The sequence below is a fragment of the Rhinatrema bivittatum genome, chromosome 1 (assembly GCF_901001135.1).
Source record: "Rhinatrema bivittatum chromosome 1, aRhiBiv1.1, whole genome shotgun sequence".
In the NCBI taxonomy this organism is placed as follows: domain Eukaryota; kingdom Metazoa; phylum Chordata; class Amphibia; order Gymnophiona; family Rhinatrematidae; genus Rhinatrema; species Rhinatrema bivittatum.
The window spans coordinates 113,004,736-113,023,606 of record NC_042615.1 but is presented as its reverse complement, the minus strand read 5'-3'; the positions used below and the strand labels follow the sequence as shown (position 1 = coordinate 113,023,606).

Genomic DNA, 18,871 nt, shown 5'->3' with positions numbered 1-18,871 from the left:
ATCAGAAGGATGGGATCAGAAATGCCATGCAGATCATCCTTTCTGACCCAGAGAACATGTAGAAGCAATTTATTTCAATCTGAAAAGGTTTCTGCACTTAAGCGATATATAGCTTAATGGAAGGCCAGCTAAAAGAAGGTCCCTGCCTAGCAACAGTCTAGAAAGGAAAGCATTGGCTAGCAGTAGAAAAAGAAGCAATTAAAGAATTACAACTTGCTAATTGAATTTGGATACTTAACACATTCAGAAAAAAGTGTAATACAATTATCCATTGGTCTGGCATATGTGGCAGATAAGTACAGTTGGATTCAGTCTCACTGTTTACTCATTTTGCCCAACTCTGTTCTCCTGGCTACCAAATCCACCACACCCCTGGACCCATAGGCTGTGGGGGAGGAGTGACTATTATCTTTAAACACTCACTGTCCCTGGAGCTAGTTACCTGCTAAACAAATATGCAAATCTGACTGCTTAGAAATAAAGGTCCAAGGCAATAAGGGATCTAAAATCATCCATACCTACCGGCCACAAATAACCATCCTGACTCCTTCCTCAAACTATCTGAATTCCTATGTGATATCACTACCACTACCCACAACCTCCTGGTTCTAGGGGATTTCAGTTATTATACAGTGTCTCCCCCTCAAAGAGCAGGCTGCCAGTTTCCAATGCAATGTGAATGACATTACCCTCACTCAACCAATTAAGATCCCTAGCCAGAGACATAGACATGCCCTCTACTTAATTTTCCACTCCACAAGCATTAAGATTGATATTAATTCAATATCAGTGGTCCCCATTTTCTGGCTGGACCATAAACGTCTCCAGGCCACCATCCCACTCTCAGAACAAATCCTCCATGCTTCTCTACCTAAACTTCCCACCAGAAACTTAAATTGTTTCACAAGTAAAGCCTATGTAATCTCAACATTCCAACTGTATCTACTATCTCAGACACACCAGAACTCCTAGTCCTCCAATGGAATGATGAATTCTCTACAGCAATCGAGATTCCATTCCTTCTCAAATCTAATCCAATCAGAATCTACAAAAATTCTTCATATTTCAACAAAGGTCGTCTTCTCCTCAAAAAAAAAAATGGTCCTATCAACTTGAACAGGAATGGCAGAAACAAAAAAACAGATATCAAATTTCACCTCTGCATAGAGCACTCTAAAAAAATACAAAGCAGCCATCAGACAAGCCAATTTGATCTATCCATGAACCATCCAAGAAAACCTTTTGACCTGGTACTGAAACTCTCCAAACTAGAAATTCAAATACCTTCCACTACCACGGAGAGTCACACAGCCTGAAGACTTTGCTCATTTATTCACAGAAAGAAATATAAGCAATTCATTCCTTCTTTGATCCCTCCATCTCCCCTACCTCACTCACCCATGAGCCCAACAACCCAGGAATCTAACTATCCCTCCTCTGACCCAGGCAAATTCTATTCAACTCCCTTCAGACTTTATACTATTAACTGACTTCAGGACAGTCTCCTCAAAAGAGATGGAAAATATCCTCCAGAAAATCAGTCAGTCCATGGGCCTATCTGCAACCTGAAACATGACCTATCCCCTTGTTTAACTATTGTAATAATTGTCATTCTAACCCAAGGCTTGTTACCTTCCTCACTGAAAAAGTATTATGGGAACACTGGAGGCGGTCCCATTTCTGGGAGATTGTGTACCCTTTGGCCACGACACAACCACAGAGGAGTTCCGGGAAGCGCTGAGGCAGGCGAGGAGTGTCAAAGCTCAAGCTGAAGATGTAGAACCCTGGCCTTTACCGAACCTGATTGCATCAAAAAGACCCAGCAACGCAATGTTGGTCTCTGGGGTAGCCCTCTGGCCACTCAATAGCCCTTTCAGACCTGCCAGACGGAACAGCAAATGCGACAGGTCGGACAGAGGCTGAAGGATGAAGACATCAGATGAAAACGAAGACTCAGGATATGTGAGGTATTCACATGAAGAGTCAGGATACTTGGGGAAGGTGAGACGAGACTCAGGATACTTGGAGAAGGAGAGACGAGACTCAGGTTGGTTGAAGAAGGTCTGCGACGGGACTCAGGTTGGTTGAAGAAAGTCTGAGATGGGACTCAGGTTGGTTGAAGAGAAGGTCTGAGACGGGACTCAGATTGGTTGAAGAGAAGGTCTGAGATGGGACTCAGATGGGTTGAAGAAGGTCCGAGACGGGACTCAGATTGATTGAAGATGGACTCCGAAAGAATCACAAGTTGCTTGAAGAGTACTGAGTAGATACTGCCACACCACGCTCCCTACACAGTCAGTCAAGGCAGGTCGCAGACCACTCTGATACGGAACAGGTTTTAGCAGAGTTCATTCGCATGGACAGAGGGAAGCGCAATGGACATCCAAGGACCCAGACAGGGTTCAGGATAAGAAGCTTGGAGACGGGACTCGGAGCCAGGAACACCGAGACGGGACTCTGTGAAGGAACACTGAGGTGTGACTCGGTGCAAGGAGGATTAAAACCCAGGAACTTCTGGAGGTTGCACTGCCATTTGGATTAGTGAAGAAGATCAGAACGTGAAGACATCCATAGAGGAGGATATCAGGACTTCAGGGGATCTGAAGGACGACACATCAGGAACATCAGGATCTGGACGGAAGAAGACACGGGATCCGACGAGAGACCTTGACGAGAAGAAGACAAGACATGGAATTCCAACATGGAACGGAGTTCCTAGGAGAAGCTGGATGCAGAGAAGTCCTAAGGAGGACTGGCTCCTTGTGAAGGCAAGGATGAAGTGAAGACAGACCTTTTTTATAGGGCTGAAGAAAGACTCCCATGATGACATCACTAGGAGGACCACTCCCTTGCTGGCCCTTTAAGAATGGACAAGAGGCGCGGCCCCACGCCTAAGGAGGAAGGAGTGGGCAGGACTCTGGAGAGTGGCTTCCCTGCCGCTGAGCAAGCAAGAACAGGGCTGGGCAGTGGAACAGGCCTCAATGCTGGAGTGGCGGCATCGAAGCCGCAAGGAGAAGCTGACAGTGGCTCCCTACCGCAAGAAAGACCGAGGATGGAGGCCCCTCCCTCGGGGGGAAGCAAGGTAACTTCGGCGGCTCTGCACCGCACAGGAATCCACCCGGACGGCTCCCCGCCACCGGGCTGCAGCTGAAACGCCGGCAGTCTCCGGACCGCGTAGGAACAGCTTCGGCGGCCTCCTGGCCGCAGCGCAGCAGTAAGAACATCTGCGGCCTCCAGCCACGTAGGAATGCCATCAGCAGCCTCCTGGCCATGGGAAAAAAGAAGTAAGAGAGATGGAGAAGCTGCCCGTGGCACTAGCCAGGGCAGATTCGTACATAAAGGCTGTTATCAACCTATTCTAAAGAAATCTGCCACTCATCCTATAATAATTAACAACTATTGTCCAGTCTCCAGCATTCCCTTCTTGTTTAAGATGGAAGAAAAAATGGTTTACCTTCAACTCAGACTTCCTAGATGTGTACAGTATCCTACACCACTACCAATCCAGCTTAAAAAAAAAAGGCACTGGAACAGAATCAGTCCTTTGGCCATCACTTCATGCTGAGCAAGGCGGCGTCCTACTTGATCTTTCAGTTGCCATTGATACTGTTGATCATCAATGCCTGATTTGTTGCTTAAAGGACATAAGCTTCATTGGCACTGCCCTAAATTGGTTTGAATCATTCCTATCCAACAGAACACAATCACTTACATGAACCAACAAATCGTCTTACCCCAAAGAGCTCATCTGTTGGGTGCCTCAGAGGATCAGGTCTTTCCCCAATATCATTCAAACATAAGAACATACAATATGCTATACTGGGCAGACCAAGGATCCATCAAGCCCAGTATCCTGTTTCCAACAGTAGTCAATTCAAGTCACAAGTACGTGGTAAGTACCCATATATCAAATAGTAGGGGTGTGCATTCGGATTGACCGCATTAGTAAAACGCAACTCATATTTTTTTTTTACTTAAAAAATTGATTCGACATAAACGATCGGATTTCCCACATATCGAACATAGATATGTTCGATATGTGGGAAATCGCGATTGTTGAGCCAAAATAAAAATATAAACCCCCTCACCCTCCTTAATCCCCCCCCCCCCGACTTACCACAACTCCCTGGTGATGGAGCGAGGAGTGAGGACGCCATTTCTGCAATCCTTGGCGAGAAGCATGTGACGTCGGCGGCACGTCGAGTGACGCCGGCGTCACATGATTCCCGGCTCGTTCGCGCCGGACGGCTCGTTCGGCCCAAAAAGAACTTTTGGCCAGCTTGGGGGGGCCTCCTGACACCCCCAAGCTGGCCAAAAGTTCTTTTTGGGCCGAACGAGCCGTCCGGCGCGAACGAGCCGGGAATCACGTGGCGCCGCGTCACTCAGACGCGACGTCACGTGATTCCCGGCAAGTTCGCGCCGGACGGCTCGTTCGGCCCAAAAAGAACTTTTGGCCAGCTTGAGGGGGGTCAGGAGGCCCCCCCAAGCTGGCCAAAAGTTCTTTTTGGGCCGAACGAGCCGTCCGGCGCGAACTTGCCGGGAATCACGTGACGTCGCGTCTGAGTGACGCGGCGCCACGTGATTCCCGGCTCGTTCGCGCCGGACGGCTCGTTCGGCCCAAAAAAGAACTTTTGGCCAGCTTGGGGGGGGTCAGGAGGCCCCCCCAAGCTGGCCAAAAGTTCTTTTTGGGCCGAACGAGCCGTCCGGCGCGAACGAGCCGGGAATCACGTGATGCCGCGTCACTCGACGTGCCACCCGACGTCACATGCTTCTCGCCAAGGATTGCAGAAATGACGTCCTCACTCCTCGCTCGATCACCAGGGAGTTGTGGTAAGTCTGGGGGGGGGATTAAGGAGGGTGAGGGGGTTTAATTTTTTTTTTTTGCACATATGTACATATACCCAACTCATTGGATTTTTTTTATGTCCATATTGGCCGCAAGTGGGACCCCCTTTCGGACATAAAAAATATGAACATAAAATTTTGCTCTGCACATCCCTATCAAATAGATCCCATGCTACTAATGCTGGCAACAAGCAGTGGCCATTCTCTGTTGATTAATAGCAGTTTATGGACTTTTCCTCCAGGAACTTATCCAAAACTTTTTAAAACCGAGCTACACTAGCTGCCTTAACCACATCCTCTGGCAATGAATTCCAGAGCTTAATTGTGCATTAAGTGAAAAAGAATTTTCTCTGACTTGTTTTAAACATGCTACTTGCTAACTTCGTGGTGTGCCCCCTAGTCCTTGCATTATCTGAAAGAGTAAATAACCATTTCACATTTACCCATTCAAGTCCTTTCATGATTTTGTAGACCTCTATCATTTCCCCCCTCAGCCATCTCTTCTCCAAGTTCAATAGTCCTAACCTCATTAGCCTTCCCATGCACTTTATCATTTTGATCCCCCTTGTCTGTACTTTCTCCAGTGCAGCTATATCTTTTTTGAGATGCAGCACCCAGAATTGCACACAGTAATCAAGGTGCAGCCTAATCATTGACCTATACAGAGGCATTGTAACATCATCTGTTTTATTTGCCATTCCCTTCTTAATTCCTAATATTCTTTTGCTTTTTTGACCGCCACAGCGCACAGCCGATAATTTCAATATAATATCAACTATGATGCCCAGATCTTTTTCCTGAGTGGTAACTCCTAAAATGGAACCTAACATCATATAGCTACAGCATGGGTTATTTTTCCCTTTATGCATCATTGTGCACTTGTCCACATTATATTTCATCTGCCATACAGACACCCAATCTTCTAGTCTCGCAAGGTCCACCTGCAACTTATCATAAACTGCTTGTGATTTAGCTATTGTGATTTAACTATTTGTGTCATCTGCAAATTTGATCACCTCAACTTCTACCTGCACCTGATCTGCGACCTCATCCAATCCTTCAACATTGAATGCTACCTATTTGCAGATGAAATCCAACTCTGCATCAAAATGCAATCTGACCATCTATCACAAATCTCAATAAATGTCTTGCAGCGGTGGCCCAATGGCTTATTACATTCAAACTCAGACTAAACACCTCAAAATCCAATCTCTTACTATCACTTCCCTCATTAGCAGATACCCCCTTACAAACTAAGGGGTCAGTACGAAGTCTAGGGGTTCAACTCAACTAAAACCTCACAATGGAACCTCACATCACTAAAGTGGTAAGGTCCTCCTTCATGTATTTGCATAAAATCTGCCAACTCTGCAGTTTCCTTGATAAACATTTTGGGGTAGATTTTATAAAACAGCGCGAGCGCATACTTTTGTTGGCGCACCAGGCGCCAACAAAAGTACGCTGGATTTTAGTAGATACGCGCGTAGCTGCGCATATCTGCTAAAATCCTGGATCGGTGTGCGCAAGGCTGCCGATTTTGGGCAGCCGGCGTGCGCCGAGCCGCGCAGCCTGTCTCCGTTCCCTCCGAGGCCGCTCCGAAATCGGAGCGGCCTCAGAGGGAACTCCCTTTCGCCCTCCCCTCACCTTTCCCTCCCTTCCTCTCCTAACCCACCCCCCCGGCCCTATCTAACCCCCCCTACCTTTATCCCTGGATTTACGCCTCCCGGAAGGAGACGTAAATCCATGCGCGCCAGCGAGCTGCGGGCTGCTGGCGCGTGGAGACGCGATCTGGGGGCGGTTCCGGAGGGTGCGGCCACGCCCCCGGGCCCGCCCCCGAAATGCCGCGTCCCGCCCCTAAAATGCCGCGCCGATCGGCCCCGCCCCCGACACGCCCCCCTCGAAAACCCCCGAGACTTACGCGAGTCCCGGGGCTCTGTGCGCGCCGGCGGGCCTATGGAAAATAGGCCCGCCGGCGCGCAAGGCCCTGCTCGCGTAAATCCGCCCGGATTTACGCGAGCAGGGCTTTTAAAATCCGCCCCAATCTTGCTACAGTAATCTTGTGTTAATCACCAGCTGAACTGACTATTGCAATTCCCTATTTAATAGCATCTCACAATACAGTGCAAAGTGCCTTCAGCTCCTACAGAGTCACTGCTTGCTAGAATTTTGGTAACTGCCAAAGCTACTGAGCACATCAAACCCATTCTATATAAACGTTTCTGGCTTCCAGCCTAAAGCAAGATCAAATTCAAACTCTCTGCTTTGTTTTCAAATGCTTTAATAAACAGACTCTTGTCCTGAGTACCTCGTCCAACTTCTTTCCCCAAACGTCTCTTCTTTTCTCCCCTTATTTGATTTCTGCCAGATTGTTGGGCATAGGACTTTGGACTTTCAGCAGTTGTGCACCAAAAAATTGGAATAAAGCACCAATAATCCTGTGCCTGGAGCCATGAAAAAAAGCAAAGACCTGGCTTTTCAGCAGGCCTTCCCCTCAGATGCCTTCAAGCCTGACCTCCCGACTAGGGACTTTATGATACACAACAGGGGCATCAAGTTATACGCATGGGTTCTGTATGCCAGATCCCAATGCTATGCTAATTTTAATTTCTAATTCTGATTGTAAGATGTTCTAGCATCTCTGTTCATTTAAATTCATTATAATGCACCTTGAGACCAACTTTGGGAAAAAGGCAGAATATCAAATATCAATAAATAAATAAATACATTGTTAGGATTGTAGAGCCATATATTGGGGTGATGTTAACGCAACCTACAGGTTCTCAGGGCCAACTGACAGAGCAGATGGTGCAGATACTGAACTGGAGCTTTACCTCTACCAACCCCTTTCCCTTCGGGTTGCGCCTTTGGGTTCCAGGGGCTGTCAGGTCTTAGATGCCTGTCTCTGGGACACAGGCAGAAGAAGGGTAGATCCAAGAACAGGTTGAGGTTGGACGCAGGTGGCAGGCAAGGCTAATAAGAGTTCAGGCTGTAGTCTAAGGCAGGTGGCAGGCAGGGATAACGGGAGTCCAGACTAAGGTCAATAACAATAATCTGTCCAAGGATAGGAATGTGGTAAATTTTAAGTCCCACGTGCGGGCGTGCGAACATGGATGCAACAGTTTTATAACATATGCACGTATATGCGTATATACACACGCGTGTTATCAAATCAGCTCTACATGCATACATGTGTGCAGGATTTTATATTGATGCATACAAATGCCTCCTCGCGCGCATAAGTGTAGGGAATTTTAGTAGCTATGTGTACCGATGCTTGATCCACTCCATCTGCCCTGCTTATAGTCATCACTGATACTGTTCTGTCTTCAGTCAAATTTCTTCCTTATGAAATTAGTCTTGCTTTTGCTTTGTGGAGCAAGACTATATGCGGTCAATATTGAAAGCGGTTTGTCTGGCTAAGTCCTGATCTTACCTGGACAAACTGAGGAATTTAAAATCCCACTAATCTGACCACCCTAGACTTAGCCAGCTAATTTTTTATCCAGCTAAAAAATTAACTGGCTACATTGGAGGTGGGGATGTTCCAGGGTAAGACCAGAATGGGGCTACATTAGCTGGATCAATGTCGATTTTCAGCGTTATCCGACTAACATTGCCAGATAACTTTAGCACTGCAAGAAAGCATCCTAAAGTTAGCCAGATACATAGCTGGGTATATTCAGTAGCATTGCCACATCTGTTGGGTCTCCTGGCTGCGGCAACCTGCGGCCGGTTCCCCCTACCTGCCCCGACACTCGGCAGGTCTCCTGCTCTCCGGCGCAGTGCACCCCGCTCCCGAGGTGGCCAACAGCATGGCCTCCACGCGGCTCTGGATGACGCCGTCCTCCCTTCCACATGCGCTCCCCTAGGTGCGCACGAACGACTTGGCCCAATTCTTAAAGGGGCCGCGGCGGGAAACGACGGCCTGGCCCCTGAAGATGACGTCAGGACTGAGGGTTATTTAAACCCTGGCTCAGTCCTCAGTACCTTGCCTTAGCAACAGGTCCTTCTCCTTTGGAGTGCTAGTTGCTGTTCCTGATCCTGTGTTCCTGTTGTTCCTGATCCTGTGCCATTCCTGGTTCCTGCTTCCTGCTTCCACTTCCTTGGCTTGATCACCTGTTTTTGACTTCGGCTTGCTTCCTCGTCTCTGCTCGTCTGTTGCCCATCTTGACCCTTGGCCTGGTACCTCGTCTCTGCTCGTCTGCTGCCTGCCCCTGACCTTCGGCTTGGATCTTCATTTTGCACCTTCGCTGCCAGCCCCAACCTGGACTCCTGACTTCGCCTCTGCCTGCCGTTGGACCTGTCTTCACTGAGGAGACCCACACCTAAGTCCTGCCGGCCCTGGTACCCAAGGGCTCAACCTGAGGGGAACGAGGGCTGGTATGGGTGAAGCTCCAGCCGGGGTTGTCCTCACCTGCACCACCTTCCAGCATCGAGGACCATTGGGGGCCGTCCCGCAGTGATAGCACCAACTCTCGTCCCAGTCCAAGGGTCCACAGTTCCAACAACAACACTGAATATCTCAGCAAAGTAAGCCAGATAAGTTTATCCAGCTAAATGTGCTAGCCAGCTGGCAGCTAAAGAATGGCCTCCTATATAGGTTTCCAACCCTTTGCTGGTGGCACACCTAACCAGTCAGTTTTCAGGATATCCATAATGAAGATTCACGAGCTAGATTTGCATGCACTGGGTCTCAATGTATGCAAATCTATCTCATGCATATCCTGAAAGCCTGACTTGGCAGATGAGCCTACAAGAAATATGCCCTTCTTTAATTCCCTGTCAAGAACTTAGAAAGAGCTGTAAGGGGTGGAGTCAGCATTTCGTTGAGCTCTATTAGGATTCTGGGGTATAGCATTATCTTGTCTATTTTCAATTGTTGAAGTATCTTTAGTTTGTCCTGCTCTCTAAACTGATTTTTGATCATTGTGCAATCATTTATGACCCTGGTTCCTGCCATGCACAATGCACCTTTCATTTTTTTCTGAATACACCAAATAAAAATAATTTGTTTAAGATTTTGGCCTTCTACTGATCCCCTCCTCACTAACCCACTTTCTTGTTTTATCTTTATTCCCTCTCCCCCCCCCCCCCTTTGTCTTTTCATTTCTCACATATATATCTGAGCAAGGTTTTGTTAGCATTGTTTCAGCAGTTTTTTCCTCTGTTTAGACTTTTGTTCATCTAACTGCCTGCCCAGTGTCCTTCCAAATTATTTTGCCTGTCCAACTCCTCCTGTGTGGTTTTTTTGTTTGTTTGTTTGTTTTTTTTATATTTTCTCAGTGCTATTCTTCTTATGTCTACTGTTTCTTCATAGAGAACAATATTGGAATTATTTTTTCTTCTTGATAATTTGCCTTATTCAGAGATTTGTTGCCTTCTCAATGCTTACTCTTCTTGCTGCCCAAAATTTTTGATAGGATATCCTCATTGTCTAATCTGAGTCTAATAATGAACTTTATTGTATAATGATCACTAGAACCTAAATTTTCCCCTACCATAATATCAGTAACAATCTCCATATTCTGTTTCTATGTTTCATCTGTCAGTACTAGGCCCAATATCATCTTCCCATGAGTTGAAGTTTCCTTCAACTAGCTGCCCAAGCAATGCCCCTTGTAGAGTGTTCAGGACTTCTGTACTCTAGGCAGATGCTGCAACTGGTAGGCTTCAATCTACATTTATAGATTAAAGCAAACAGTAACAAGCATCTCTTCTGTTGTGTGCCATTCTTTCAATGTCTTCTATTATTATAAAATCCATCTCTTTTCCATGTGTTACAGGTCTGTATATTACTTCCATGCAGACAGAAGTCCTCTTAGGCGTTTTTTTGTTTGTTGGTCAAGACAAACCATGGTAATTCAACTTTTTCCTGCTCATTCTGTATTTCAATTATTATTGAACCTTTAACGGGTTACTTAACTCCATTTTTTCTAATTTATCTCTACTTAAGAGAGATTGCCCTGGGATGTACATCCCAGTCCTCATCGTCATTACAGCAAAACCTGGTGCTTGTAACAAAATCTGTAGATGTAGATTGGTTGATGGTAGTGTATTTGGATTTTCAGAAGGCGTTTGACAAAGTCACACATGAGAGGCTTCTAAGAAAACTAAAAAGTCATGGAATAGGAGGTGATGTCCTTTCGTGGATTACAAACTGGTTAAAAGAAAGGAAACAGAGACTAGGATTAAATGGTCAATTTTCTCAGTGGAAAAGAGTAAACAGTGGAGTGCCTCAGGGATCTGTACTTGGACCGGTGCTTTTCAATATATTTATAAATGATCTGGAAAGGAATACGACGCGTGAGGTTATCAAATTTGCAGATGATACAAAATTATTCAGAGTAGTTAAATCTCAAGCGGATTGTGATTACAGGAGGACCTTGCGAGACTGGAAGATTGGGCATCCAAATGGCAGATGAAATTTAATGTGTACAAGTGCAAGGTATTGCATATAGGGAAAAATAACCCTTGCTGTAGTTACACAATGTTAGGTTCCATATTAGGAGCTACCACCCAGGAAAAAGATCTAGGCATCGTCGGCTCAGTGTGCTGCAGCAGTCAAAAAAGCAAACAGAATGTGAAGAATTATTAGGAAGGGAATGGTTAATAAAACGGAAAATGTCATAATGCCTCTGTATCGCTCCATGGTGAGACTGCTCCTTGAATACCGTGTACAATTCTGGTCACCACATCTCAAAAAAGATATAGTTGTGATGAAGAAGATACAGAGAAGGGCAACTAAAATGATAAAGGGGATGGAACAGCTCCCCTATGAGGAAAGGCTGAAGAGGTTACGGCTGTTCAGCTTGGAAAAGAGATGGCTGAGGGGGGATATGATAGAGATCTTTAAGATCATGAGAGGTCTTGAACAAGATGATGTGAATGGGTTATTTACACTTTCGGATAATAGAAGGACTAGGGGGCATTCCATGAAGTTATCAAGTAGCATATTTAAGACTAATCAGAGATAATTCTTTTTCACTCACGGGCGGATTTTAAATTTAATTTAATTTATTTATTTATTTATGGTTTTTATATACCGGAGCTCCTGTATACAATACATATCGCTCCTGTTCACAGAGAACAGTAATAATTACTGCCGGGTGGCAGTTTACATGGAACAGTTTACATGGAACAGTTTACAAGGAACAGTTAACATGGCCATTTACATGGAGGGCCCTGCTCGCGTAAATCCGCCCGGATTTACGCGAGCAGGGCCCTCGCGCGCCGGCGCACCTATTTTGCATAGGCCGCCAGCGCGTGCAGAGCCCCGGGACGCGCGTAAGTCCCGGGGTTTTTTTTAAGGGGGCGTGTCGGGGCGTGGCCAAATGATGCGACGTTTCGGGGGCGGGATGTGGCGTTTCTGGGGCGGGACCGGGGGCGTGGCGCCGGCCCGGGGCGTGGTCGAGGCCTCTGGACCAGCCCCTGGGTCGGATGACGGCGCGCCAGCAGTCTGCTTCTAGCAGATTTTATAAGATACGCACGGCTATGCACGTATCTTATAAAATCCAGCGTACTTTTGTTTGCGCCTGCTGCGCGAACAAAAGTACGCGATCGCGCTCTTTTTTAAAATCTACCCCTCAATGCATAATTAAGCTCTGGAATTTGTTTCAGAGGATGTGGTTAATGCAGTTAGTGTAGCTGGGTTCATAAAAAGTTTGGATAAGCTCTTGGAGAAGTCCATTAACTGCTATTAATCAAGTTGACTTATGGAATAGTCACTGCTATTAATTGCATCAGTAGCATGGGATCTTCTTGGTGTTTGGGTACTTGCCAGGTTATTGTGGCCTGGTTTGGCCTCTGTTGGAAACAGGATGCTGGGCTTGATGGACCCTTGGTCTGACCCAACTTGGCAATTTCTTATGTTCTTATGTTCTCTGCCTCTGTCATGATGGTTTTGGCAGATTTTAGTTCCTTCTTGGGCTGGATCTGAATTCAGTCCCTCTGCTTGGTGGTGAGAATACATGTGGATATACATCTGGATAAAGGAGTTTATTCAGCTTACAGAATCAGCTGCTTCTGTTTCCTGAACTGGAGTGACAGTAAACTAGATCTCATATTTACACTCGTAGGACAATTCCTTGTTACAAACATACATTCTTAATTGGCAAGCCATAGAAACAGCTGAGGCTGTTTCTATGGCTTGCCAGAGGCAGGCGTAACTTGCACACTAGCTGTATTTGTCGTGAGCGGGGGAGGCATTCCTAGAAGGGTATGTCCTGGGCGAGTTCAGAAAGTAACCTGCATGCATTTGTGCGTTCAGTTCTATGCACATTATATTCCATTTCTCTGAAGGTATATAGTGCTATGCTTTAACCCTATACACCCAGGGGAAACATTTAACCCGACCGGAGGCAGGCGTAACAAACAAAATAAGGTGGGGGGGATTTAGGTAGGGCTGGGGTGGATCACATAGGGGAAGGGAGGGAAAGGTTGGGGGAACAAAAAAAAGTTCCCTCCAAGGCCGCTCTAATTTCAGAGTGGCCTTGGAGGGAACGGGGAAAGCCATCGGGCCTCCCCTAGAGCTCGGCGCGCGCAAGGTGCACATGTGTGCATCCCCTTGCGAGCGGAAGCGCGCGCATGTTATAAAATCAGGTGCACATTTGTGCGCGCCGGGTAATGCACACAAATGTACCCCCCGCACGTAATTTTAAAAATCTGCCCCAAAATGAATATATATTTCAAACCAGTTATTGAATAAGAGTATCCAAAATTTCCCAAACCCCAATAAAATATTTCAAAACATCTGATGGATAAAAAATCCAATAATTAAAAAATGTTCTATTCTCCCCCCCCCAAAAAAAATAAATTAATATTTCAAAAGAGCAGAAACATCAAATTATATCCAATAATTAAAACTAATAAGGATTTAAAAATCCCCTGCTCGTCATACCTGGGATCTTTTGATTTCCAGTCACTCTGAGATCATCATGGATTGGGGGAGGTAGGGCCGAACAAATTTTATCTTCCCTCTCACACACATGTACAATAACACATTCATTCACTCACTCACTCTTTCTCATTTATACAGGCTCCTTCTCCCTCACAGATACATTTTGTATGGTTGTGTGTGTGCCTGTAAGAGTCTATATGTGTCTCATAGGTTCTCATAGGCACACAAATATTCACAAACACACACACAAGCACTTAGGCTGTCACAGATACATTCACAGGCACATAGGCTCTCGCACAGACACACACAAACACACACACACAGGCTCTCACACACACACATACAAGCTCACACACTTACATACAGGGCCTCCTGTTATCATCCAGCCATGGTGGGATGAGCTCCACTATGGCCCACCGGCCTTCCTGCTTGGTGGGGGTGGGGGGGGGGGGGAGTGGAAGTTGTGTGCAGGCCTCTCCTTCTTCAGCCGCTGGCAGGTTGAGCTCTGCTGGCGGCATGTGGCCTATTTGCTTCTTCAGCCGACAGTGGGTTAACCTACGCCAGCAGCCTGTGGCTCCTCTCCTTCTTCAGCTGCTGGTGGGTTAAGCTCCACTGGTGGCCCCATGGCCTCTCCTGCTGCCATCAGCCTGCTGCCCCTCCGGGTGTGCCGCCACATGCAAATGCACAGTATGCACACCCGGTTGCGCCGGGCCTGTATGTAAGTCACATTTGTTATTTCTTTACATCAAAGATGTACAACTCTGCTCCTTGAGAGCTGCAGACAAGCCTGGCTGTCAGGATATCCACAATGAATATTTATCAGGCATACTTACGTATTGTTGACTTGGGAACCATGCTAATTTGTACAGTTTGTCTACCTAGGATACCAAGCCTACATGTGGCCCTTAAGAACTAGACTTGTGCGCCTCTTCTGTACATGTAGAGAAGTCAGCATTAAGGGGGGGTTTTTTGTGTGTTTTCACAGACCCTGCTTATATATGACCTCCTGAAAAAGAAATATGTGAGGAGACAGACAGGTCTTTACATTATCCCCTGCCCAAAACATGAGTACAGAATCCTTGAAGGGGGTTTTCTACTTGGACTCTCAGAGAACAGGTAAGTTGATTTCTACTACCAAAAGGACCAGCAGATACCTCATGAATAATCACAGTTTAGCCACTGCTCTTGCTACCTGTACCTCACTTTAACCAACCAGGGTCATGCCCAAATGAATAATGCAAACATTTAACTTCCTAAGATCAAAGAAATCCTGTTGAGGGCAGATTGGCTATCTAAAAATAACCTCTCTCAGTTCCACTAAATGTTCTACAACTTGTATCTTTTTAGCTGTATTTGTCGTGAGCGGGGGAGGCATTCCTAGAAGGGTATGTCCTGGGCGAGTTCAGAAAGTAACCTGCATGCATTTGTGCGTTCAGTTCTATGCACATTATATTCCATGTAAAGAATCCTGCCCATACGAAAACCAGGTGCGCCTGTAGCCATTGTCACCGGGAAAACCCCTGTGTACTATTTCTTTGAAACTTTTGCAAAGTCCACCAGAAAAAAAAGCACCTGTAGACTTTGCATCAAAGTGGAAGATTTGAAAAATTATCCCTCAACTGCATAACAGTAATAAAAGAACAAAGTTATCTATTGCTGGGAGCTCAATAGAAGGCTGGACTGCAAACAGTCTTAATAGAGCAGTGGGTATTTGTCTCCCAGAAATATCTTGTTTCACAAACCTCTTTGGAATGTATAATTATTATTATTCTATTTTTAAAAATATTATGGGAAAATTGTAAATGACATCTAGTTTTTATTAATAATAGTCCCTATGTGCAGAACATTTACTAATGGTAAGTGCTGAGTCCATTGGGAATTATTGCTCAAAGGAGCACTTGAATCCATTTCACTTGTAAAGCCGGTCGGGTTAAATGTTTCCCCTGGATGTATAGGGTTAAAGCATAGCACTATATACCTTCAGAGAAACACAACAGTCTTTTTAAGTAAAAGCTGTTTTCTTTCAAATTTGGAGCTTGGGGTCAATGTCCCACAGCAGTGCCAAGCAGGAGATGAAGACTTAAGTTCCCAGACATGGCTTCTGCTCCTCAGGGACAGAGGCCAGGGATGCTGTGGATGCAGTGCTCACAGCCATCAAGGGGAGATAGGTCTCCATTCATGGGTGGGTTTCAGGATGTATGTGTGTATTGGGCTCTTAAAGATATTGTGGTCCATGGCCCACTATCAAGAACTGTCTCTGCAATGATTGGGTTCTAGAGGGAGGGTGAGGGCATAAAAATGGGGGGGGGGGGGGGGGGAGAACCCCAGGGAGTCGTAAATGATAGATCATGCCCTATTTGGGGAAGATTCCAATTAAGCTGGAAACCCAATGGAACAAGAAGAAGCTGCAGGGCCCATAAGGAAAAATAAGTCCTTGCCCCTTTTCCATAGCACCCCTCGCATCTTTTCCATAGACTCCCTGTTGAGTCTCTCAGGGACTATTAACCCTGGCCTAAAGTGGCTTTCTGATAGGCACAGAAAAACAGAGAAAATAACTTTATAAAATCAAAATGCGATTTTCTCCTTCTAAAAGGTGAGTAGTACTAAATCATTGATCATCTGCAGGGAACACTGCAGACGACCTGAGACGTCAGAATGGAGGAGAGGGGAAAAGGGATAAGAGGAAAGAGGAGAGGGGAGAGGGGAAAGGGGAAGAGAAGAACAAGAGGTGAGAGGAAGGAATGGAAGGAGAAATTGGAGGAAGTGGGAAGGAAGGAAAATCTGGAGGAGAAGGAAGAAGAGATAGACTGGAGGAGTGGAAGCAGATGAGAATCCGTGGGAAGAATAGAAAAACAGGCTGTAATATGAAAAGGTGAACCAAGAGGAGAGACAGAGACAAAGAAGAACTGAGGAACATGAATGAAAAGTAAGATGGCTAAAAAACTGAGATGGAGAAAGAAAAGCATGAAAAAAGAACGAAAGAAATGATTCAATTACACACAAGAAAGGTTAGAAAACTATTTTATTTTCTAACTGGAAAATATTTATACCTATAATTTTCAATAACAAAAAAGTATGTTTTGTGCATAATGTCTGCAATTTCAGACTGGGTGCTTGGGACAAAGTCCCTGATATCTAGGGGCGGGGAGCAAGCCATTGTGATGGCATTACCGAATGACCGTATATAAAACTTGATAAATAAATAAAATAAAATAAATAAATAAGGAGCATGAATGTATTGCTGAAGAGCTGGTAAAAAGAGAGGGGATTTAAGTTTTTTTTGGGAGGACTTGGGCTTCACTTGAAGGGCTGCTTTAAATACACCAGGTTTCTGCTCTGTTTAGCGGCCGCTGTGTATTGTACGTCAGTCTGGCAGCCTGTAATCCACTGTGATCGCTAATAGTTGTATTTACATTGTTTTGCAGTACTGAAATGACATGCTTCTCGTTAACAGAACCCGTGTTTTGCTGCTGAGCTTTTTAGGAAAGATTAATGTGCAAATTTGCTATTTTCAGAGATCACTTTGTCATATGGAACCTAGAAACGGGCTTTATCAAGGATCGAATACGACCAGAATACAAGAACAAGCACTCCCCGCTAACCATGTTGCCTGGCCAACATACTTCCAGTGGCAGTTTGTACAAAAACATGATCTCTGACAGGAGGCAAATAAAAGAAACAGGTAGTGTGGGGCACATTCCTAACATGTACAGTGGTCCCTTGACTTACAAACTCAATTGGTTCCAGAGGGCTGGTTGTAACTCAAGTTGGTTGTAAGTCAAGACTATTTTTTCCATAGGAAATAATGGAAATACCCATAATGCGTTCCAAACCTCCCAAAAGCACCCCTTACCTAACCATTTCTATAATAAAAAATGGTTGTATAATGTCTGTAATAACCAGAAACACCAATAATTTCCTAGTGTACTCACCAAAAGGTTATAAAATGTGCCTAGCCTACCAGAAACAACCATTTCACCTCCTCCACCAGTTCCTTTACGATATCTGCATATGGATTACCTACCTGGGTAACATCAAGAGAACATTGCACAAATCTCATCTTTGGGTGAGTTTCCTCACTCTGAAGATAATCAAATCTTCACAAAAGTGCACTGTTCTGTTTGTATACCACACTCTGCATGTCAAAGTGGCATTATGGCTTTCTCTCTCTCTCCCAGGATATATTTTGGGTGTAACTCAAAATCTGTTCGTAAGTCAAAACCAGAATTTTGTTCGTAACTCAAAATTTGCTCTTAACTCAAGACCAGGAAAGTTGGTCGTAACCCGAGTTGGTCGTAACTCGAGCCGGTCATAACTCAAGGGCCCACTGTATCTAGGGCAGTATACTTTCTGTGGTAAATGATAGGCAAAAGTGTGGTTTAGCAATACTTATATCATGGCAAAATGCATGTTTTGTGGTATTAGCATATCTTTTAACTTGGCAGTACTTTTATGCAAATATTTGATTCTAAATCTTTGAAAAGTAAAAGCTGAGTTACCAAGTAGTGGTTGGAAACTATAAAGGATCAGGCAGGCAACTTGCTGACTTCCAACAGTAATCAGTGACTAGAATATGCTTCCCTCATGACCCAGTAGTTACTAAAAGGGAAGAAAATTCATCACCAGAACAGAAAGAATTATATTCACTACAGAGTTATAATTGGCAGAGACTAAGTGCAGCATTTTCAGTAAAGTTGTTTTGTTGGGACTATTTTTATTTAGCACATTACTAACCAACCAAACATGAAAAAAAAGCAGGATAGTTGTAATAACTTCATATGTTGGCCAACTACAGCATCTCGTTTCCTACTGTATTTTCCACTGGGATCAGTCATACTTCAAGTCATCAGTTGGGTGTTGCTTCAGAAGCACTCAGATGACACAAAGAAAATGATGGCAGATACGGCTCATAAGGACAATCTCATCTGCCCATTCCTGATGTAATACTGCAGAGCCTTTCAGATTTCAGGCCTTATCTTTGCAACTAAGGATCCTCTCTGTTTATCCCATGCTTTCTTGAATTTTGTTAATATTGTGGCCTCTACCACTTCCACTGGGAAGCTGTCCTATGTATCCACTACCCTTTCTGTGAATAAATGTTTCCTTATTTTACTCTTGAATCTACCCCTC

At 45.1% G+C, this 18,871-nt stretch overlaps 1 protein-coding gene across 5 annotated transcripts in view; it reads left to right on the top strand.

Moving 5' to 3' along the window:
* LOC115079042 (NACHT and WD repeat domain-containing protein 2-like) overlaps positions 1 to 18,871 on the top strand; it is a 247,792-nt gene that overhangs the window by 183,418 nt on the left and 45,503 nt on the right. For all 5 annotated transcript variants that reach the window (XM_029582083.1, XM_029582174.1, XM_029582254.1 and 2 more), the window contains exons 25-26: positions 14,727 to 14,857; positions 17,257 to 17,423. In XM_029582083.1, the coding sequence (XP_029437943.1) occupies positions 14,727 to 14,857; positions 17,257 to 17,423 (298 nt within the window). The remainder of the gene's footprint in view (positions 1 to 14,726; positions 14,858 to 17,256; positions 17,424 to 18,871) is intronic.